This window comes from Caretta caretta, chromosome 1 (assembly GCF_965140235.1).
Source record: "Caretta caretta isolate rCarCar2 chromosome 1, rCarCar1.hap1, whole genome shotgun sequence".
In the NCBI taxonomy this organism is placed as follows: domain Eukaryota; kingdom Metazoa; phylum Chordata; order Testudines; family Cheloniidae; genus Caretta; species Caretta caretta.
Genome location: NC_134206.1, coordinates 307862002 through 307886637, shown reverse-complemented (window position 1 = coordinate 307886637; position 24636 = coordinate 307862002). Strand labels below are relative to the sequence as shown.

The 24636-nt window shown below is 44.0% G+C and overlaps 1 protein-coding gene across 1 annotated transcript in view; it reads right to left on the bottom strand.

Moving 5' to 3' along the window:
• CFTR (CF transmembrane conductance regulator) overlaps nt 1–24636 on the bottom strand; it is a 145073-nt gene that overhangs the window by 59888 nt on the left and 60549 nt on the right. The window contains exons 12-18 of the mRNA XM_048848868.2: nt 14202–14296; nt 11289–11375; nt 9634–10363; nt 7899–8027; nt 4634–4671; nt 2894–3159; nt 583–662 (exon numbers count right to left, since the gene is read on the bottom strand). Of these exons, the coding sequence (XP_048704825.2) occupies nt 583–662; nt 2894–3159; nt 4634–4671; nt 7899–8027; nt 9634–10363; nt 11289–11375; nt 14202–14296 (1425 nt within the window). The remainder of the gene's footprint in view (nt 1–582; nt 663–2893; nt 3160–4633; nt 4672–7898; nt 8028–9633; nt 10364–11288; nt 11376–14201; nt 14297–24636) is intronic.

The window sequence follows — 24636 nt, the reverse complement described above, 5'->3', positions numbered from 1 at the left end:
AATACACAACTCCTGGGCTACATCAAAATCCGGCTGCATATTTCTCTCATTTCAATATAGTTTTTAATACAGTGTTGCCTCTTGACATGTCAAAATACTATAATTCCAGAAGTTTCATATATTCTTCCTGAACATAAGACTTGCCACACTGGATCTGCCCCATGGTCTATTGGTCCAGTATCCTGTCTCTGACAGTTGCTAGTACCAGTTGCTTCAGAGGAAGTAGCCTTGTAGTATGCAGGTTATGGAACAACCTCGCCACAGGCAATGTTTCCACCAAACCCACAGTAATTAGCAGCTGGCTTGAAGCATGAGGAATTTATATCCTTTCCAAAACCTTTTTAAAAAGTATTTACTACCGTAACTCTGCAGATATTCAACCATCTAAATGTCCAATTGTTTCCTGAATCCTGCTAAGATCATGGCCTACAGCTAAATAGAAGGGGGGAATCTAACAAGCTAAATGTTGCGTTCTAATTTTTTGCTTAGTTCTTTTTATTTAATATGATATGTTATCCATGCTGTGTGACTGCAGGGGAAGACTAAATAAACAAATATATCTAGAACTCTGATTTTACAAACCTGAATGAAGTCAAATATTGTAAGTGGCAGTACGTCATCCAGTATGGCTGTGTCTTTAGAGAATCTGTTAAGTATTCCACCTACAGATGGAAAAAACCAGAAATAAAGCAACAGGCAAAGGACTCGTTGTTACATGAATATGTTCTACAGATGTCAGCTTTAACTAAAACTATAGGTTTTCTGCATATGGAAATGTTAACTGAGAGATGTTTTTAAAGTTTTTGTGCTAAACTCAGCCTTGGCATAAGTGCTATTCCCTTATTGTTAATGGAGTTACATCTGCTTACAACAGGGCTGAATTTAGCCCTACAGCTTTTATTTTAGTTAGTGAGGTCCCAGGAAAATGCAGAATAGGTTAGTGCAATAGAAGATGCATGCTTAGATGGGATAGGGGAAGAGAGACAAACGCAGACAGGCTGCACCACTCATGCAATAGATTTTGAAATAGATATGGATAGTCTGTGCATTAGCATGGTATTTAATTTCCAAATATCAGCTTCCTGACTTCCAAGCAGACTTAATGTGCAAAATGATGTTAAGAGAGAATTAGTAATAAGAAGGAGTTATATGAAATGGAGACTCATTTTGGTCCATTTCTATTCACTAGTGTCTCCTGCTATCTACTTTTAAGTATAGTCCAGTAAATGAGGATAGGACAGGAATTTTATACACAGATGACAGTGGCACTTACTGCATTAGTTATGTAACAAAATCTCCAGCAACTTTAGGGACAGATTTTGATACCCTTACTCATGCTGAGTAGCACCTTATTCCATCCACTTCAGTGGGATTACCTGGAGTAAGGGTATCTGAATCTGACCTTCAGTTACTTATTGCAGAGCTGACTGTGTATCTTATACAATAGTTTTATCCAAAGTGAACTCAGCTCTTGTCTGTTTTTATGGTTTTTTTACACTGTTGTCATAAATATAAAGGGAAGGGTAAACACCTTTAAAATCCCTCCTGGCCAGAGGAAAAAGCCTTTCACCTGTAAAGGGTTAAGAAGCTAGGATAACCTCACTGGCACCTGACCAAAATGACCAATGAGGAGACAAGATATTTTCAAAGCTGGGGGGTGGGGAGAAACAAAGGCTCTCTCTGTCTGTGTGATGCTTTTGCCGGGAACAGAAAAGGAATGGAGTCTTAGAACTTAATAAGTAATCTAGCTAGATATGCGTTAGATTCTGTTTTGTTTAAATGGCTGAGAAAATAAGCTGTGCTGAATGGAATGTGGATTCCTGTTTTTGTGTCTTTTTGTAACTTAAGGTTTTGCCTAGAGGGATTCTCTGTGTTTTGAATCTGATTACCCTGTAAGGTATTTACCATCCTGATTTTACAGAGGTGATTCTTTTACTTTTTTCTTCAATTAAAATTCTTCTTTTAAGAACCTGATTGCTTTTTCATTGTTCTTAAGATCCAAGCTTTTGGGTCTGTGTTCACCTATGTAAATTGGTGAGGATTTCTATCAAGCCTTCCCCAGGAAAGGGGGTGTAGAGTTTGGGGAGGATTTTGGGGGGAAAGACATTTCCAAGCGGGCTCTTTCCCTGTTATATATTTGTTAGACGCTTGGTGGTGGCAGCAATAAAGTCCAAGGACAAAAGGTAAAATAGTTTGTACCTTGAGGAAGTTTAACCTAAGCTGGTAAAAATAAGCTTAGGGGGTTTTCATGCAGGTCCCCACATCTGTACCCTAGACTTCAGAGTGGGGAAGGAACCTTGACATGGTGGCACAGCGATGGGATCATTTTGAGATCAATTTGAGATTTTTTCAACCAGAAGCACAGATTTTAAAAGGAAATATTTTTTTTCCTTTGGGCTGCTGGAAAGCAGGTTTTAAGCTGAAAGCAGTTAGAGGTTTTGTTTTTGTTTTTGTTTTTTGGTCTCTGCTTGGGGGCCAGAGCAGAGACAAAAGAGAATTGTCTTTTGTGAGCTGGAGTTTTTCTCTACCTAAAGGCAGGATAGTTAACCTCCTGCAGGGAAATTCACAAGTCTTCACAGACCTGAAGTTGTTTTTTACCTAAGAGCAACTAGAGGGATTTTCAAGGTGTTTACCCTTCCCTTTATATTTATGACAACTTTTATAAAACCTGAAGGAGATATTTCAAAACCAACGCAGACATCTAAAATGTGTGGTACTTAAAATGCAGTCAAGATGTTCTACAAGATTCATACATTACTTTTGATGTAGCAAACATTTAAAATTGAACTGAGGTGGTAAAGAAAACAATGGTTTCCTTTAAACAGAATGAAGCACTCTTTAATTAAAATCAAAGGCATAAATAATTAAGTCAGTCAGTTTCTAACTTGACTACCTGCTTTCAAAGAGTTGACGACTGACATCGGTGCCTGAAGAACTGCGTGCAGCATCTTCTGATGAAGAGTTTTAGAAACTGTTATAAGAGTATGCACCAGGGGTAAACCTCTGAAGATTCCCAAGGCAAACAGGGTATCTGCCACTCCCACGTAAATATAGAAGACATAGTAGCTGCTAGTGTCGGTGACAATCACTGCAGCACTGTTGGACACATCAGAGCTGGCATTTTTTGCCTCTGTTGCATTTGCCACACTTGCAGCATATCTATGAAATGCAATTTAAAAAAATACAGTAAGTTCAAAAAGCATCTTCATTCCTGTTACTATAATTATTACACAAGTAGTATCTACAAGCTCCATTTGTCCTAAATCCATATGGGTGATTTTTCTTTCTTGAACATCAACCTCCATGTACAAAACACAACTAATTGGTCACTCCATATTCTATTAAGCCTAAATTCTCATCCCTGTGTTCAGCTATCAATGTGCTAAATACCTTATTTATCACTTCTCAGATACATGAGTGCTTATCAAAATCTACGGTATCTTCTAAAATCTGTTTCATACACATACACTGTAGATGATTTGATAAGGAAATACACAGGAACTAGGCCATTAATATATGCTTAGGAGTCCTCTTTGATTTCCCCTCTATATTATTATGAAAAATGGATTATATTGGTAATATCTTCTGAACAAGGTACCTTATTAGGAGTTATTTAATAAAAACTAACCTACCCAATTAGTAGGAAATTCATCCTTTTCTAAAAAAGAAAATCTTTTAATTGAGAATTAAGCCAAACTAAATTACTAAACAAACAAAATGCTTTATCTGTATCATAACCACATTGGGTAAGGCCAAAAGCACTTCAGTGAATTAGTATAAGAGTAACCTTATTAAACAGAATGTTGGGAATTATTAGGAAAGGGATAGATAATAAGACAGTAAATATCATATTGACTCTATATAAATCCATGGTATGCCCACAGCTTGGATACTGCATACAGATGTGGTCACCCCATCTCAAAAAAGATATACTGGAATTGGAAAAGGTTCAGAAAAGGGCAACAAAAATTATTAGGGGTATGGAACGGCTGCCATATGAGAAGCGATTAATGAGACTGGGACTTTTCAGCTTGGAAAAGAGACGACTACAGTGGGATATGATAGAGGTCTATAAAATCATGACTGGTGTGGAGAAAAATAAATAAGGAAGTGTTATTAACACCTTCTCATAACACAAAAATTAGGGGTCACCAAATGAAATTAATAGGCAGAAGGTTTAAAACAAACAAAAGGAAGTATTTCTTCACACAATGCATAGTCAACCTGCGGAACTCTTTGCCAGAGGATGTTGTGAAGGCCAAGATTATAACAGTGTTCAAAAAAGAACTAGATAAATTCACGGATGATAGGTCCATCAATGGCTACTAGCCAGGATGGGCAGGGGTGGTGTCCCTAGCCTCTGTTTGCTAAAGGTGGGAATGAGCAACAGGGGATGGATCACTTGATGATTACGTGTTCCTCTGGGGCACCTGGCATTGGCCACTGTCAGAAGACAGGATACTGGGCTAGATGGACCTTTGGTCTGACCCAGTATATCCATTCTTATATGTTTTTGACTAGCCTTAAGGATCTTCATGAACAAATATTAAGAGGTTTTTGGGTTTTTTTTTTACAAAAAGCAACAGCAGAAAGAGAATCCCCAAGCTCATAATAAAATGCAGACAATACTTACTCTCTGAGAAGCCACACCCCAACCAAAGAAGCAGCCACCTGCAATCAGTGAACATACGATTATTTTTTTTCTGTTACATTATGTTCTTTTACTCCCTTTTCTTCTTTCCACAATTATGGTAATTGTTTATTGCATCATTATTTGTACAGAGAACATTATAAATGGATGAAATTCAAACTTCCTTGAAGCAAACACCTTGCCACTTCTGTTCCTCCTTCCAAAGGAAACCCTTCAGTGCACCTCCCAAGGAGAACTACATTTATACATACACTTTATGAGCATTCAAGTACCAAAGCACCTTTTATATTTGTTGGCACTGTGTGATTAACAGCGATTTGCTGAAATGCATTCTTGGTGACAAGGGACCCTTACTGTATGTTTGGACATTTCTTTTGTTTTAAATATTATTACATTTTGTTAACAACTCGAACAGTGAGACTGCTTCCCAGTAGATATGAAATATGTGTCAAGACTTAAAGTGACAGTAAAGAATTCAACACATTACTAATTTTATTTAACTCATTTGTCTGACACTGTTACTTTTCAGGAATATACCCCTTGAGCTCAATCTGTGCCTCTTCCTCCAGTTCAGTTCAGCTTTAATTTCTGTCCAATCCTTTGCTACCAGAGTTAGTGTAGTATTGTCACTCTCTCTGACCAATCTCTTTGTCTGATCTGAGTGTTCCTCAGCATGTCTCCTATCCCTCAGCTGCTAGTTTTAAGTAATACTTCAACACACTGTTAATTTGCTGTGCCAGCAATAAAGTTCCACTTTGTTTAAAGTGGAACTCATCCCTTCTGTATAGGCTCTCCTTGTCCCCCAATGACAGCCCTCAGTGTCTAATAAATATAGAGCCTCCTCTCTACACTGAATTCTTATCTATCCACTGAGACCTAGGGGAGCCTCCTGTTGAGTTAATCTGATGATACTGGAAGCATTTCAGAAAATCTACTGGATAGATCTTATACTTAAACCTTATTCCTAGTAATTTAAATGTAGATCCTAGGTCATCTCTCTCATATCTCCCCCATCACTGCTATCAAGATATGCCTTATGACAGATTATACCCCAATACTTATCAGAAATTTGTTTTAGATATCTCATGAGATCTGCCATCTTTGCACCAGCTAGATAAATTACTGAAGAGCTGTCATAATAATCTAGTAATCAATATCTCCCCCCATCCTCCTGTGTCTCACAGCCATAATCCCATCTCCACCTTGGCTGCCTCCCACTACAAGACCAGCGTTCTCATCTGAGGGATGCAGAGAGCCAATTCTGAGGTGGGCCTGCTTTACAGAATCCTTACATGCTGTTTCTGTGAGTATCCACTTCTTCCTCTGCTCTACCAGTTCAGCAACTCTGGCTTCTAGATTCTGTAGTTGGGCATTAAGAACCATGAGCTTCTTGAAAATGTGCACACATACAACACTTGGCCAAAAGGTAAGTTCTTGTACATTTTCCTTGTAATAATGCCCTGGTTGGGTCATGAATCTGGCACCTCTAGATCTAGAATAGCTCATTCTTCTAGGTTTAAGGTAGCATCTGTAGCAGTGCTGGGCAACCTACAGCCTGCGGGACGCATGCAGCCCCTTCTGGGTAATCCGCTGGCCGGCCACGAGACAGTTTGTTTATGTTGACTGTCTGCAGGCTCAGCCACCTGCAGCTCCCTGCAGCCAATGGGAGCTGTGGGAAGTGGTGTGGGCTGCAGGGACATGCTGGCCGCTGCTTCCCGCAGCTCCCATTGGCCAGGAACAGCACACCGCGGCCACTGGGAGCTGTGGGCAGCCGTGCCTGTGTATGGTCAATGTAAACAAACTGTCTCATGGCCCGCCAGCAGATTACCCTGATGGGCCACTTGCGGCCCGCGGGCCGCAGGTTGCCCACAACTGATCTGAAGTGTAAGCTGCCGCATAGGGCTCCTTTCTCAGCTTTTTACTTGACGCTACTCTCTCAGTTTAGAAGTGTAAAGTCTCTACTGCTAAACGGTCATGCCCATCATAAATCTCTGTACGTGCGGTAGCCATTAGAGGGAACACTGTGTTGCTGAGTATGTAACTCTCACTCAGGTTGGAAATTTTATCATGCTGCACATATCCACCGGGGACTAAATACATTCTGTGCAATAATTGAATAAGTATTCCCCACCCTGTTAATCTGTTCACTGGTCTTTGACCTCTGTAGTTAAACAGGGATTTTACTGAGTGGATATTAGTATGTCATAGGTTTTGTCTTCCAGTTAGATAAAGGTTTTTAATTTTTTTAAATGACCTAATAGGTGTTCTTTAGGTTTCTAACAATTAACTGAGCAGCATACTCCACTCAGTGACAAACTACCATGCCAAAGCCCCTGTGCGCACTCTGGCTGGGGACTCTCTTTCTGTTTTGAGGCTGCAAACCCTTGCATAAAGGCAAACTGGCTTTGGCCCAGATTCTCGAAAGTATTTGGGTGCCTAATTCCCAATGAAATCAATGAGAGTTACATGCCTGAAGACCTCAGAGAAGCTGGGCCTTAGTAAATTAGCAAGTGTAGGAAAAATAAAACCAGAAATAATCTGGGCCCTGACTTTTAATGGTTCAGAGAGAGACTGAGTGGTTAGGACACTCTCCTGGGAGGTGGGAGACCCAAGTTCAAATTCCAGCTCCACATCAGGCAGATAAACCTGGGTCTCCCACGTTGCAGGTGAGTGCAGAAACCACTGAGCTGCAGGTTATAAGGAAGACACCCACATCTCCTCCTCTACCTGTTTGGTTTTAGGAATGCTCTGAGCATGCCCACCAGATTGGATCCAAAGGGTCAATAGACAGGTGAAAACCTAGTATGAGGATCTGTCTGGGGCTTACACATGAGCTAGGCACTTGGGTGCCTAGATTAAGGAATCTGTGCACATGCTCACTAGTAGAAACTTAGGTGCCTAGGGAAATGTAATGGTGGAAATGTAGCCACCTACAGAGAGGCTGCAGCTAAGCAGCGGTTGGAGGATCTCGGTTGTGCCTAAATGGTGGACTTGAGTTCCAGATTCCTTGTGTGAATTTAGCTCTTGGGCTTATGGACTCTTGTACAGCCTTGCACTAACTCATTGTCTTTGAGAAACAACAGTAAACCAAAAAAGTAATATCCCAACACCACTCATCAGCAATTAAGTCAGCAGCCAACAAAAATGCATATGCAAAAATGTTGACACTAAATACTTTTATATTTGAAACAAAAGAATGCACAGTTTGAACAAACATAACATGATATTAAGAGCAGAATAGTCTTACCTCAATTAAAAAGATTACTACACACAAAATTAGCACAAAAGTCAAGCTTTTGTGGGTGGTAATGTATCTGTAATATGTATTCCAGGTAGTAACAACACTCATGCTTGCTGCATCATCAATAAAACATTCCTGCCAAGATAATTGATAAGAACATGGTTAGAATGACCACCTCTAGGCATAAGAACTATTGATATGTGACTACAATCCCTCCTGCACTGATTCATTTTAAGTGACAGAATTGCAGGATTCAGTTTGGCCAGAGAGGAGGAATGATGACTGTAGGGAGGAGTGACATTTTTTAGGTGAAACCTTTTGCTGAAAAATGAATATTCAGGTTGACCAAAACATTTCACAAATTCATACAGAATTTGCTGAATTGTTTCAGTTGAAAAAGAAAAAGAAAAAATAAAGAAAAGTCTAAACTTTTCATTTTGACTTTCCCATTTGAAATCCATTTAGAATTTTACATCCATATTGATTTTTTTAAAGGTAAAAAAAAATCAAAAGAAACAAAACATTTTGTTTGACCTGAAACAATTTAATTTTTTTTTTTTAGTTTGGTCACCAAACCAAAAATCAGTTATTCATACAGCGCAAGATAATTGTTGTTACCTCTTGCATAAAGACACCACTTAAAAATCACTTGAGCTGTTGACACAGCCTGATAATAACAATCTTCAGATCAACACACTATTGCTAAAAACATAGCTCAATTATGTCTTAATTTCTTCAAACATTACCTACACATGAGCTTTCAAAGAAACTCTGAGGAATCTCTGTTCTGCTAAGATCACTCAGGCAAAAGAAAAGGTGAGAAATGCTAATTTTTAAATAATAACGAGCTTTAAGCATTTCTTCATTGTATACAGCACATAGCATGATAGGGTCCTGGTCCATGAGTAGGGCTCCTAGGCACTACGGTAACAATAATAATAATAATAATTAATAATAATAAAAGTACAACATTTTCATTCAGAAAGTGACCTAGAAAACTTCAGTTGTACTCCAAAGAGCAACTTTGCCAAACTTGGAAATGAAATTCATTCATTAAAAAGTGAAACAGAGAGATTTTAGACCTGTTTTAAGTGCAAATCTCATCTGTGTTTTAACTACAAAGTTATTACCAGAAACTCCATTATACTATAACTAATCCAGCATAATCTTCTCTCCAGTGACTGCATCACCATGTAAAATTAATTCAGTGCTTTTTTTATAAATCAAATACTATAAACTTGTAGCCTAATCAGCTGCAATATTGAATATCTACATTCAGTGTGTGTAACTATTCCAATTGGTTTAATTTATTCCATGAATTAATATTTCAAATGTCTACTCTTGATTCTTAGATTAAAAAGCACACAAACTTTAGTTTCAAACTTGATTTCAAATTTCATTTCCACATAATTAATCTAAAAAGGCAGTAACTGTAAGGGAATAGATGGATTTCAAAAATTGTACATGACTTGTTATAAAGTAGACAGGAGCTGTGCTTGAGGGTCTGATGCAGTGATATTGCAGCAAAAGAGTCCTCCTAGAATCATTTTTTCAGATTATGTATGAATTCTTTAACTAAATTTCAAACTGGTATTTGAGATAGAAAAATAAAGGACACTCTACAGAGCAGTACCACATAATGCATTACAAGGAAGGTGGAAAACATAGAAGGACTGTAGTGCTCAGTGCTATCAGCAAAGTATTTCATCTAAGAAGAAGGGCAATACAAATCAGCACCTACCTTCAAATCTTCTTCATTAATCTCATCACTTATTTCCAAGACACCGTCTTTAGACAAATGCCTAGCATAGATGTCTCTCTTGAGAGACAGGTTAGACGGGGGGACCATTGACATATTACGTACAGATATGCTTCCCTTTTTGTAAAAGCTCTGTCCCTGGTTAATTGAGGTGCGGGTCATCAAGTTCAGCACAGACTGCCTCCTCTGTCCTTGGAACATGGGCCCTGTGGTTAGTAAATTGCTCCGAGGCAGAATGACGTCCCCCTGTTCAGAATCGGGCACCAGAGACAGCCTTCTTTCTGGTGGCTCACTATAACCTTCTATCCCATTGGCCTGTCCTGGGGCTTTCTGTATTAATGAAAACTTTCTGCTAATATTAAGTGGATTAATAATGATGGAGTTCTTTCTTTTTTCATTGAAATCGGTAGTTTGTTTAAAAGACTGTTTCTTGGATTCATTTCGGGAACCCACTCCATCTCCATCAATGGAAAACCGTCGGAGAGCTTCATTCAGAATTGAGTTTCTTCTCTCTGGACTGAACTGATCAAAAGAATCAAATCCCATCAGCTTTGAGCTGAAGTCAGGGCGCTGATCCTGAAGTTCAGAAAATGTTCCATAGAAATAGCTGGTCCCTTCATGTAAAATTAATATTTTGTCTGCTTTCCTTAAATGTTCAAGTTTTGAAGTCACCAGGATTCTAGTTTTATTTGCCATCAACTTGCAAACACAGCTACAAAAAAAAAAAAAAAAGAATTATACGCATTCTAAAACCAGGGCAATCATTCAATATTTTCTCTCCATGCTTTCATATTACTTTCATCACTTTCATTCTTACTCCATTTGCTTCTTTATGGCAGAGAAATGGGTGGAACACACAATTAGTGTTCATCTGTGGTGCCAAGGGGGGTGAGCAGAAGAATGGACACTGGCCTCTAGTTAGGCTCAATATAATGGTGGCGCAGCTGAGCTGCTTGTAAGTTCCCCACTCTCAGCCATTCAAAACTTTCATACACCACACAGATGTGACTGGGAAACTTCATGGAGAGCAGGGAATTATTGTATAATCGACCTATGGGGGGGTCCCCTAGGTACATATGTGCTTGCCCAGTCTGCTGTCAATCTCTCCTGTCCAGTTGGTCAGTGGGTCCTTTTGGGTGACCAGCCTGTTTGGGTTTACACAAAAAAGGACAAAATACTATTTTCTATGAACACCAACACCCAAGAATCAGTTGATAATTATTTAAACTATTTTAAACTATTTAAGATAATATGCTACAAGCACTTGTCGTGCATGCACACACTCACTATAATATTGTATGTGTAATTTGAGAGAGAGAGAGAGAGAATATATATAACTGTATCTGGGGATGAATAAGCAATAGGAGTTACAATATGTCCAATTACTGTATGGGCAGCTTTAATGAGTATAAGATGCCTGCTATCCAAAAGGTAATGTATTGTCACATGGCTTTGGATACAGCATCCAAAATCATTCCTAAAAATTATGTATCATTTTGACCACTTCTATATTTTGGGCATATTAATACAAATTCTGTGCCAAATAGAGGAGGGAGTGTTTTCTTTCTTGGATTTGTGCTTTGCATTGTGCTGCTTGACAGAACTCCCAGAAACAAACCTCAGAAAACATACAGTACCTTTCAAATATTTCTTTTTCTGTTAAAATATCTAAATAGCCAAAAGGAGAATCCAGGAGATACAAATCAGCATCTTTGTACACTGCTCTAAACAAAGGAAATAGAAATGAAATTAGCTTTCACTACTATCTACCTGTTCAATTTAAGTTACATTTAAAATGCATGCTTTTAAAATTGAATCTCATAACAGCTGTAACTAATAGACATAAGAATCTAGACTGCTTATTTATAGGGAATCAGTGTTCAGAATTAAATAGGTTTATAATTCACCTTTTAATAAAGCCTTTCCTTGTAGAAGGGCATTTTGCATAGTAAGGTAATTTTTCATGGAATTCTATGTAATCAAAAGAAACTGCACAACCACCTTTACTGTGTCTTTTACTTTGGGGCTTTTAAAGACCTTCTTAAGGCCTGCTCTTGCAAGTTGTGTATGTGTAATATGCTTGCTCAGTTTAACAGGGATTCTGGACCTGTTCCAAAGTCTACTGATCTCAAGCTCTTTCTCTGTCGAAGACTTACAGAATTATGGGACCATAGGGCTCAGTCTTGTAAAGTGCTTTATAGTAAATGGACTGCAGGGTCCTATATGAGAATCTTAGGTCCCAATCCTGCAAACAGCTACCTAACATCAGTGGTACTACTCACATGTTTGATGTTCAGCAAGTGCCTAAGTATTTGCAGGGTCCGAATCTTAGACTGTAATGATCTTGAGCTGGACACTGGGGCCCAACCCTGCCCCCACTGAAGTGAACAAGAGTTTTGCCATTGATGTCAATGGGAGCAGGAGCAGGCCCTTTGTCTTACTGTGTGATTGTAAAACGTGACACTATAAATGAGCAGTACAAAGAAATAATCAAGAAAACCCTGAAAATTGGATTTTACTTCCATTTAAAGTACTTAAAAATCTTTGAACCTTTGTTTCTAAACAGTTATCTTGAACAAACATAATATGAAAAACATATAGCCACTAAAAACATTAATAGTATACTCTGCCAATAGTATAGGTAATTTTACTGGAAGACCTTCTATTATGATTGAATTCACTTATTGTACATTTTGATGTAGTGACTGCACAGTAATCATACTGTTCTTGACATTTTCAACAGTTGGCGAGTTTATAACTTACTTCCTACATTAATGGCCGTGTTCAGCTCAGTGCTATATATTGGATGTTGCCTATACTGTCTTTGTGACTTTTTATTTTAAAAATATAATTATACAGCTGAAGACTAATGCCTATTGGCAAGCTGATCACACAACAGTAGATTGATAAAATCAATCATATGACATTCCAGGAATTGACCTGAGTTCCTTTGGAAGTTTATAAACATGGCTGTACACAGAGTTTGGAAAGGTATTTAATCAGTCTGATAGTTTTTATGGAAATCTGAATGGTTTATACTTTAGTTCAGCATTCCCCAAACTTTAGAAAGATGGACATACCCCCTTCAGGAAAATGGAATTAACCACTCCCTCTGCCTACTTGCAACTCTGCCAAGTGTTCTAAAGGCCTCCACATCTTAATATATGCATCTTTAACCTCACCCGCACTAGAGCATGCCCAATGTTTGAGAAATTCTGGTCTATGTCTTCATAATATGATCCTACTTCTGCCTTGTGTGGTTTGAGTATTGGTATACTTTAAATTTCAACACTGTTACCTAATGGTTAACGAATCACCATTGGCATCTGAATTAGCACCCACTGAAATGAATGGGGCAGTTCACATGTCAGAGCTATTGTTTCAGGCTCTGCAAACCCAGGCAGACATCACCGTGTTTGGTTACACTGCTTCAGAGTTTGAAGGTGTTTTTCTTCACAACTACACCAGCTAGAGGCTTCTTTTAAGGAAAGCTCAGATTTTGGAGAAAAATTGAAAATTCAGTCTGCTTCCCCTTCCTCTGTATGCAGTGTTGTTGTAGCCATGTTGGTTCCAGGATATTAGAGAGACAAGGTAGGTGAGATAATTAGTTGGTCCAATAAAAGATATTATCTCACCCAACTTGTACCCCCATCCCCTGGTTATTCCTTTGCAGGTTCCTCCAAGGATGCAGTGCCTAGTTTGTGTGGTTTAATTCTTTTATACCAAATATGATATTTCTTTGAGCTTAATCCTTAACTGTTATTTAATAGATGCCAGTCTTAAATAAGGGGGGAAATAAGCAAACCATACGTATCTTTAAAAAAAAATTCTTCCTCAACAATCTTATGGGGAGGGTTGTCTCTTGATTGAATGAACGTTTAATAAAATGTTTAAAAAGCCCTGTGTAGGGGGGATGCATAGTTTCACTGCCTTAGGGCCAGCATGAGAGACACTGAAGTCCTAGAAAGCACAGCCACTGTGCAACACCTTATGAAGGATCACTCTGCGGGCTTGTGTGGAGAGGAGGTAAGATCTTTACTTTGTCTCCTTTGAAGTGGTTTGCATCGCAGAGCCAGTTCTAGGGATCAGGCCTCAATTTCCCTGTTTGGAAAATGGAGACAATATCTGACAACCCTCTGAGGGCATTATGATTCTCAATTATTTAATGTGTAAAGCTCTTTGAGACCCTCTAGTGACAGTTGCTGAAAAATTTTGTATTTCTATTTGCACATGACAAGCATTTCTCTGGTGCTCAGACAATCAACATTTCATGCTGTGAACTTTAACCTGACAGTTTCAGTTAACTATGGAAACTTTCATCTTTTGCTGAATCTCTAGGTATTTCTGAACTAAATTAATGAACATATAGATGTATCTTAAATACCTGTATTTTCATAGGACAAAAATCTGATCTCTGATGTTAAAATGCAGCTCCCACTGGAGTTATGCACATATATCTATATGGCAGAATTAGGTCCACATGTCATTAAATGTTCATACTATGTTTTCCAAATGTGACGTGTCAGCCATTCAGATGATAAAATATTCACCTCGCTAGTGAGATTCTTGCCCGTTGACCTCCACTCAGGATGATTCCACCTTCCCCCAATACTGTGCAGTCTTTCTCAGGAAACTTTGAAATCTCCTATTAAAAGATTTTAAAAATTAGATGTGTATTTTCCATATTCAAATGTCACAAATTGCAAATTAACCAAAAGCAAATGCACATAGTGTTTAGATGGAGATAACTGTAAGATCACACAAATTTGTTTGCTTATTTCATTGTTTCCTTATTCAGAAATGAATCATTAAAGTGTAAACATTTATTTACCTCAGAGCTCACCAAAAGGTTATCGAGTCTTATGAGCAAATATTAGTCTTAAACATTAGTTCCCTACAAGTAAAGAATGGCCCTTTTACATAATCTAATTCTAAACCTCTAACCACTAATATACATTTCCTACCTGGGAGAAGAGTGACAAAAAGACAGTTACCTTTTCCATATCTGGTGTTCTTCGAGATGTGTTGCTCATGTCTATTCCAAAATAGGTGTGCGTGCTCGCCACGTGCACTGGTGCCGGAAGCTTTTCCCCTAGCAGTGCCCTTAGGGGGGAGCGCCCCAGCAACCCCTGAAGTGGTGCCTCCATGGAGCGGTATAAGGAGAGCTGCACGCTCCCCACACCACCAGTTCCTTCTTGCCAGACAACTCCGACGGAGGGTGGGATGTTGAATAGACATGAGCAACACATCTCGAAGAACACCAGTTACGGAAAAGGTAATTGCCTTTTCTTCTTTGAGTGATTGCTCATGTGTATTCCACAGTAGGTGATTCCAAGCTATATCTGTTGGAGGTGGGTAGGAGTTCACAAGTTCTCAGGATGGAGAACAGTCCTGCCGAACCAGGCTTCATCCCTGGTTTGGGAGATGATCGCATAGTGCGAGGTGAACATGTGAAGCGAAGACCACGTGGTGGCCCTACAAATGTCCTGGATGGGGACGTGGGCCAAGAAGGCAGCTGACGAGGCCTATGCCCGAATCGAGTGCGCCTTCACAATCGGTGACGGGGAGATACCTGCCAGCTCATAACAGGTGTGGATGCATGAAGTGATCCAGTTGGAAAGCCACTGAGTGGAGATCGACCGACCCCCCATGCGCTTAGCCGAGGCGATGAACAGTTGCGAGGACTTTCTGAACAGGTTGGTCCATTCGAGGTAGAAAGCCAGAGCCTGTCACACATCGAGCATGTGGAGACGGTGCTCCTCACTGGATGTGTGGGGCATGGGGCAGAGGATGGGCAGAAAAATGTCCTGACCCATGTGAAAGGCAGAGACCACCATTGGGAGGAATGCAGGGTGTGGGCGGAGCTGGACCTTGTCCCTTATTAAACCCCGCGTATGGGGGCTTGGAGGTCAGGGCCCTGAGCGCCGAGACCCGCCTAGCCGACATGATCACGACCAGGAAGGCCACCTTCCATGAGAGGTGGGACCAGGCGCATGTGGCTAGCGGCTCAAACAGGGGCCCCGTGAGATGGGTCAACACCAGGTTCAGGTTCCACTGAGGGACTAGGGGCCTGGCATACAGGAACAGATGGTCCAACCCCTTGAGGAACCAGCCAGTCCTAGCATGGGAGAATACCGTGTGCCCCTGCACTGGCGGATGGAAGGCCTATGTGGCTGCCAGGTGCACCCTGACTGACGAGGGCACCAGGCCCTGGGCTATAAGGTGGAGAAGGTAGTCCAGGATAAGATGGATTGGGGCGGCCACCGGGGAGACACCCCGCTCAGCCACCCATTTGGAGAACCGGCACCACTTTGCCAAGTAGACATGGTGCATGGAGGGCTGCCTGCTTTCTAGGATGATGTGCTGGACCCCTTCTGTTCTCTCCTCCCTACCTAACCATTAAGCAGCCACGCGGTGAGGTAGAGAGCCGCTAGGTTGGGATGGAGGAGGTGGCCCTGGTCCTGGGAGAGCAGGTCCAGGCGGAATGCCAGGCCCGTGAGGTCCCGTACCAATGTTGCCTGGGCCTTGCTGGGACAATCAGGAGGACCCGGGCCTTGTCCACCTTTACCTTTTCCAGGACCTTGCTGATCAGTGGGAACGGCGGGAAGGCATAGAGAAAACTGGCCTGACCAGGAGAGGAGGAAGGCATTGAAGATAGTGCCCCATCCCAGTCACCCCCTGGAGCAGAACCGGGGACAGCGCCAGTTCTGCCAAGTAGCAAACAGGTCAACCTGGGGAGTTCCCCACACTTGGAAAAGTCAGTGAGCCACTTCCGGGTGGAGAGACCACTCGTGCTGAGAGAAGTCCCTGCTCAAGCGATCCGCCCGTGCGTTCCAGGCACCCGGTAGATGGAAGGTCTTTAGGCAGATGCCATGGACTATACAGAAATCTCACAGTCTGAGGGCTTCGCAGCAGATGACTGGGCCCCACCTTGCCTGTTGATATAGAACATTGAGGCCATGTTGTCCGTGAGGACCCTGACCACCTTGCCCTCCAGATGTGAGCAGAAGGTGTACCGCCCTGAGCTCCTTGACGTTATGCGTGGGGTCCGATCCTGAGATGACCACAGACCGTGGGTCCAAACATTCCCCACATGAGCCCCCAACCCAGGTCCGATGCTTCGGACACCAGCTCCAGCGACAGGGCCCTGTCCCTGAATGGGACCCCTTGGAGCATGTTGCTTGGGGTGGACCACCACCGTAGGGAAGCGATCACCAAGTCGGGCACGATGAGGACCTTGTCCATCCTGTCCCTGGCCTGGGAAAACTCCGAGGCCAGCCAGAGCTGGAGGGGCCTCATTTGAAGTCTGGTGTGGCAGACCATGTACGTGCACGCCCACATGTGACTCAAGAGCTGGAGGCACGCTCTGGCTGTTGTCACTGGGAACTTTGTGACTGTGTCAATGAGCCCCTTCAGGGTCTTGAACCTGTCCGGTGGGAGGGAAGCTGTGGCCAATGAGGCATCCAGGAGTGCCCCAATAAACTCCATGAATTTGTAACCCTTCTGCCAGGCCAAGTTGATAGCAGCAAGGGCCGGGTTCAGTACAAAGGGGTTCCCTCTCATCAAAGCAAATGCAAAACTGGCTCGAGCCCCCACGCAGTGACCTGGGAAAATCTTACACACCCCCTGGGCACCTCAAAGAGGCAATACTTCCCCTCTCGCAAGCACAGAGTCTCGGTGTAGCAGAGAATCTTTAATAACATGAGGTAAACGACCTCAGCACTAAATTGGGGAAACACCACAACTAGTGTTTATTAACCAAACCATGAGCAAAAACCCACCCCAGCAAATTGGGCCACATCCTTTCCCTCCAGTTCTTGAGTCCCAGAACCCAAACATCTCTTGAGTCCAGCAATCCAAAAATCACCCAAAGTCCAAAAAGTCCAGCCCCAGAGTTCAAAAGTTCATCTGCAGAGTGTTACTCCCTAGTCTGGCTAAAAATGTGCCTGTGTGTGGGGGGGAAAGAGGTAAGGGGCACCTTACATGACCTGAAGCTGACTGCCCCACAGGGCTCCGCTCTGCACAGCTCAGCTCGCCATCTCACGAACACACCGCCGTCTCCGCTCCGCCAGCCTATCCACGAACAGCACCACTGCACTCTAGATCTTCCGGCTCCCCACTACTTGACACAGTGCTCAGTGATTTCAGCTCAGAGTAGTGAGAGCCTTAGTACTGGTGCACCATGAGGCCAAAGTGAATTCAGCACAGTACCTGTAGAAAGACTCTAAATAGATCCAAAATTAGCTTTGACATTCCACAGTGGAGAGAGACAGAGGTGCAATTGGTGTTTCAGGCCCTCACAAAGGGGCCCACACCACCAGGTACTAATACCTATCTCAAGCCTCTCTCAATTCACAGAGTTTTGGAACCCATGTCCCTTGCCTAGCGAGTGCTACTTAGTTGATGGTGAGTCCCTCCATCATAACAAAAGGCCAAGTACAGTTCCAAGCACAGTTCCCATAATCAGGGTAATAACAATTTATTCTTCCTGCCCCAATAACAGAGACACTGGGGATCCCACAACAGCCAAAGTGACCATTTGGGCAGCTATGGCCTCATTCTAGGCGGGGTGGGTGTGCCTATGCAAATGATATCAGTCCCTGAAGTTCTTTTCCACAACTTGCCACACCTCACCACCAGATGTCAGGGTGGAGCTCATCCTGACTCTGCTTTCACATTGAACTGGGACTAATGCGTGATCCCTCACCTGAGACCTGGAGCTGCCCTTGACCAGCCAATCATCCAGATAAGGAAAAATCTGGACACCCCCCCCCGGCGCCTGAGGTAGGCCGCTACCACCAACATACATTTTGTAAATATCCTGGGGGCAGTGGACAGGCCAAATGGGAGGACCGTAAATTGGTAGTGATTCTTCCCCACCATGAAATGGAGGAGGCTTCTGTGCCCCTCGAATATGTGAATGTGGAAATACGCGTCCTGCAGATTGAAGGCAGCATGTACCAGTCCCCGGGATCCAGGGAGGGGATGATGGAGGTCAGGGAGACCATACGGAACTTGAGCTTTACCAAGTACTGGTTCAGATCTCGCAGGTCCAGGATGGGCCTGAGTCCCCCTTTGGCCTTTGGGATAAGGAAATAGTGGGAGTAGAACCCCTTGCCTTTGAACTGAAGCTTTATTGAGGGTGGATCCCTGAGGAGGACTAGCAGGGCGCCCCCGAGCGTCCCGTCAAAATCACCTTTTCCCCGCCTGTTTGCCCTCAGAGGATCCAGGTTGCGGGGCCAGCCTCAACTGCCTCTGAGGGCACCTTTTATAGTCCCATGCCTTCTTATAGGCGGCCTCATATTTTGGGTGGAGGCCTGAGCGGGAGTCTGCTGTGGCTTAAACTTAGATTTAGCTGGAGCCGGGACATAGAGACCCAGAGTCTGGAGGGTCGTGCGAGAGTTCTTTATACCATGCAGCTTTGTATCTGTTTGTTCTGCAAACAGAGCTTTGTCGTCAAACGGGAGATCCTGCATGGTGGCCTGCGCCTCACCGGACAGCCCGGACAGCAGGAGCCACGACGCCCTTCTCATGGACACCGCGGAGGCCATGGACTGTACAGCCGTGTCCGCCGCATCTGAAGCCACTTGCAGGGTTGCCCTGGCAGCCACTGTAACCTCCTCCACCAGCGCCTTGAACTCCTTCCTATCATGCTCCTGGAGGGAGTCCTCGAACTTAGGCAGGGAGCCCCACAGATTGAACTCATACCGGCCCAGGAGAGCCTGCTGGTTTGTCACTCGTAACTGGGAGCTCAAGGACGAATAAACTTTTCTTCCAAAAGAGTCCAGCCTCCATGAATCTTTATTTTCTGGGGTACGGGCTGGATGGCCCTGCCATTCCCTGTGGTTGACTGACTTAACCACCAGGGAGTTGGGTGCCAGGTGGGTTTATAAGTACGCATGTCTCTTGTTGGGTACAAAGTATTTGCGTTCCACTCTCTTGGAGGTGGGGGCCGAGGCCGGGCATTTGAAATTTTTTCCACCCCTTCATGGAGAAGCAAGGCTACCCTTCCCAGTGCCAACGGGGACAGTACATTAAACAGGGAGTGCAAGGGCTCCTCCATCTCCTCTGCCTGGAGGTGGAGGCTTGATTCCACCCTTTTTAAGAGTCTCTGGTGGGCCCTAAAGTCCTCCTGCAGGACTGAGGGGAGCAGGCCTGTAATCACCTCATCCAGGGAGGGCGAGAAGGCCAGTGCGGTACTTTGGGTGTCCACCGGCACCGGAGGGCCCATCACTTGGTCAGTCTCCGGGCATGGTGCTGGGGATGTACGTCCCACCAACTCCTTCCTTGGAGGTCTGGAGAGGGAGGCCAATGGTGCCTCTGAGGCTCCGGCTACTGAGTGAGCCCCCACCAGGGCTGCGTTGGGGGCCACAGAGCCCACTGGTACCACTGGGCCAGCCATGGGGCCCAGAGCCACTACACTTGCTGCAGCACCGGCGGGCCCGGTTGCTCGGCCCGGCTGGCCTGGCCCATGGAGGGATGACTACGAGCGGAGGCCGGGCTGACAAACAATCTGCTGCTGTCCCGGGAGGAGCGGCAGTGCCGGAAGCGATGAGCAATGTCCCTCCATGGGCCAACCACGGGACCGCAATCTCAATGTGGAGGACTGGTACCATCGGTAGCAGCTGCTCTGCGATCAGCTCCAATGGGTGGACCCGCAATGGCGAGATGCTGGGGATCGACGCCCGGGGCTGCGGAGGCGATGCCTTGGCGGGGTCTTGGAGTGGGATTCCGAGCGGGAACAGCATCGACATCCAGGCTGTGACCGGCTACGGTAACCCCTCTGACACGAGGACCTCTGGCGACGTCTGCCTCAGTCCCATAGGTACTCACTCCTTGAAGTGGAGCGGTGCCAAGAGTCTCAGTCGGATGGCACCCAACCAGACAGTCTGGTGGGAGTCGAGGATGATCCACATGGACTTTGCCCTGAACGGTCACTGGCAGAGAACGACATCGTGAATGTTCTCTGGACCGAGACCAGTACCGAGCTGGGGGTGACTGCGGAGATCCCAGCGGTGGCTTGCCCCTGGAGCGCAGGACTGACATTGGCAGCAATCCTGGTACTGGCATGGACATGATGTCCCGGGCCGCCTGCAGGGCCTCTTGCGTGGAGGGCATCCGGACAGCAGGGGAGGCCTGGTCTGAAGTGCCTGGGCTACTCTGCTCTATATGAGTCGGAGGCCTAGAGGCCAGAGGGGATCGAGGACTGTCCGACATGGGTCTAGCCTCTGCCCTGGGTTTACCTCTGTGCCGCTGTGAAGAAGGCAACATTTTTGCCTTCTTGTGCCCTGTAGATGGGGAGCGGTGCCAACTGGTCGAAGGCTCCGGAAGGTCGCCGCGCACTGACACCGCGGTGCCCGGTGCCAGCTCGGAGTGGCACGCTGGAGTTGGGGTCAGTGCCGGCTCCATCAGAATGGTCCGGAGCCTAATGTCTCTTTCCCTCTTGGTCCGAGGTTTGAATGATTTGCAAATCTTGCAACGATTGCTAATATGGGTTTCTCCCAAACAGCATAAACGGTCTGCATGTGGGTCACTCCTTGGAATACATCACCTACAAGAGTCGCATGACTTAAAACCCGGGGCGCGGGGCATGTCCCGGCCCAGGTGCTGTAACTAATTGAACTAACTGAGCAGCTAACTAACTACAGGTACTAACACTGAACGAACAAGCAGTTCTGGGGATGAGCTACAGCAAAGCTGGAGCAGAGTGGTTCTGATGCACCTTCACTGGCGGCAAGAAGGAACTGAGGATGGGGGGCGCTCAGTACCTACCGATACTGCTAGGAGGAAAACTTCCAGCACCAGTGCACGTGGCGAGCACGCACACCTATTGTGGAATACACATGAGCAATCACTCGAAGAAGAACGTGTGTTTGCAGTCATAGTTAGAGAAGACCATGAACCAAACTTTGGATCTGAACATCTCAAAATTTGGGGAAGTCCATAGCCACAGTGGTTCCAATACCCTAGATCCCCAAAGCCCTTGTCTTTGGGGGGGTTTGCAATGAGTTTGGGATCCAAACTTTACAGCTTGGGCTCTCTCTTATTTAAGTGAATTGATGAATAGTCAGTGGTAAAAACACAAACTCAACAAATATAAAACAAGGGCTTAATTCCCTACCATGATTGGCAGGGGTGAGGGAAGGACTAGGGATCTATTTGTGTCTCCCTGATCCTACGCAGTCTGGCTCTAGAGTTGAGAAGCTTAACACTGGGGAGAACCCTGCACCCATCAGTAGTTGACGCCACCTCCACTAGCTTTACACCACTGGAAAGTTCTCCTCTGCAAGGGGAATTCTCCACTGGCCACATATTGCCAGAATCTTGAGTGGAGCACATGGGAGAATCTGGACCCAGGAGACTTTGCTTTTTCTTTAGTACAAGACTGAAACCTTTGTGCGGCATTTTCTTTCCATTCTATGCCTTTATTATTTCTGAAACATGAAAGCTGATGCGTATTGCATTCTGAATGAGTGGGACTAGAGTGGTGGTTGTGATTGTTGTTGCTGTTTTAAAGTTTTTCTTCATTCAGAAACTTTACTTGACCTTTTCCTTATAAGGACAATGAGGGGGAGGAGAAGGTGAAAGATTAAGTCTCACTGTGGTACCAGCCTGAATATTTATTATATTGGCTGATTAAATCAACCAGCATGTGACTTCTTACTTCAGCAATGGGATCAGCTAGGGAAAATCAATCTCCAGGTCATACACTTGCAACCCAAAAACTATCCCTTGTTAATAGAGACTGGGTCACTCCCCAAAATTCAGACCTGGATTTTAAAAACCCCAGATTTCAGAGCTGTTTAGATCCAGTATTCTGGCTTGAGCCCACCTCTAGATATTAATTTTGTGCCAGGAGTCTCAGCTCTCCCTTTACAATGTGCCTTTGATCACCTTACCTGTGACTGCGACCATTCATCATTCTCCTCTGAACAATTTCTAACATTCCAAACCGCTGAGACATCTCCAACAGGCATGAAAATAAATAAATAAAATAACATGCCAGGAAAGTATTTCCTTCCTCCTCCCTTTCAAATTAACACTGGCCTCAGGTATAGAATGAACAACACTGTTCAGTCCTGGTTCAGGGACAGATTAAATGCCCCGCATCTCATGGCCTAGAAATTGGGTGCCTGGTACCTCAGGAAAGGGGAGACTCCCAGTTTTTCAATTTAATAATAGCCTTCTTTTCCCACCATAGAAGATTTGGACATATCTGACTTTAAAAATCAAGATACTTATATATGGAAAAAGTTATTTTGGGTAATAGAATGTTCTGAAGTTGAGGCAGTGCAGCCTAGTGGATAGAACACTGGACTGGGACTCAGGAGACCTGGATTCTATTCCTAGATATACTGTTGCCCTGTTGGGTGACCTTGGGCAAGTCACTTCACCTCCCTGTGCCTCCTTCCCCCATCTGTAAAATGGGGATACTGATACTGACCACCTCCTGTGAAGCACTCTGAGATCTACTGATGAAAAGCACTATACCAGAGAGAGGTATTATTATTTCCTTCCCTCATAGAGACCTGTACAGTCAAACTCCTGTAAACAATATACATAGTTGAGTTTACAGGCAGAGAGATGTGAAAAACAGCACCAACATCTTTTAAAACATTTCAAAACTTGTCATAAATAGTATATCTGTAATGTATGAGGTATTTAGAGAGGATCCATGGTAGTGTGCCATGATATACAGGTTTTATAGGCACTCATTTGGGATGTTCTGCATAGCTCAATGAGGGCTTCACGGCCCGTGCATGAATACTGCATCCATCCCTTGCTCTTACAGATAAAACCTTTATGTCTCTCCACTGTGCCATTAGATATTTGCGTATTTATATATCTAGATATTTGAGCTGAATTTTTTCCCCCAGTTCCTACTGAGTCCATTCAGAAATACAGTTACTGGTTCCTAGTGCCTCTGTTCTTCCAGTAGAGACCAGCCAAAGAACTGTGGCATCTATGGGAACTTCCATTACAGACAATGGGTGAAAGTCTGGCCCCACTGCATTGTAAACCTGGGTCCATGAGACCCAGGCTTGTGGACTCAAGATACATCCACACTGGGTCATCTGACTTGGGCTTATGGGCTCAGGCAGTGAGGTTAAAAATTGCAGTGTAGATGTCCAGGCTTGTGCCGAAACCTGGGCTCTGGGCTCTGCTGGGGAGACAGATGGATCTTAGAGCCTGGGATTCAGCCCAAGCCTCACTGCCCACATTGCTATTTTTAGCCTCACTGCCCAAGAACCATGAGCTTGAGTTCAGTGACCTGCACTCTGAGACTTGGTGCTGCAGGATTTTTATTGCAGTGTAGACATACCCTCAGGGTTCCCAAGCCCACACTTGAGCATCCACATTGCATTGTAAACATGGGCTTACAATTGCTAGACTCGGGCCTCACAGCTGTGCTAACACATCCAATCATCACTACGCAGACCTTCTAACTCAGGTGTGCATCTTGAGCTGTGTGCACATTGCAAAATGACAGTGCTTGGACCAGAGTCCCAGGGGGACTTGGGCTCTGACCCACGCACCAGAAGATCCTAGGACCAGAGTCCAGAGTGCTTGCTGATCCAAGTCATACGGATTTGTGTGGGGACAGAAGACAGGGCTTGGGCTCAAAACTGAATCAAAGCCCAAGCTTAGTGTGCAGTGTACACATACCCACTGACTTAAATGGTGTCAGGATTTCATCCTGTTTGTGCATAAAATATAATATGGTACCATTTTGTGCCATTGCCAAAATATTTTGTGCCATTAGAGATTTTTCAACAGAGACACCTATTGTGTTACACTGCCAAAGAAATCTTCCCTCCAATCCAGTTTAGGAGATTATAGCACAGAGTAGACAGGGGGCACTACTCTGGGAGTGTCACGGGTAACAAATGTTTTATTAATTTGATTCCAAAGGAGTCAGCAGAATATTTCATGTTTTGTCTAAATCGATCCTACTTACTCAACTTTTCCATTTAGAGGTAGCTA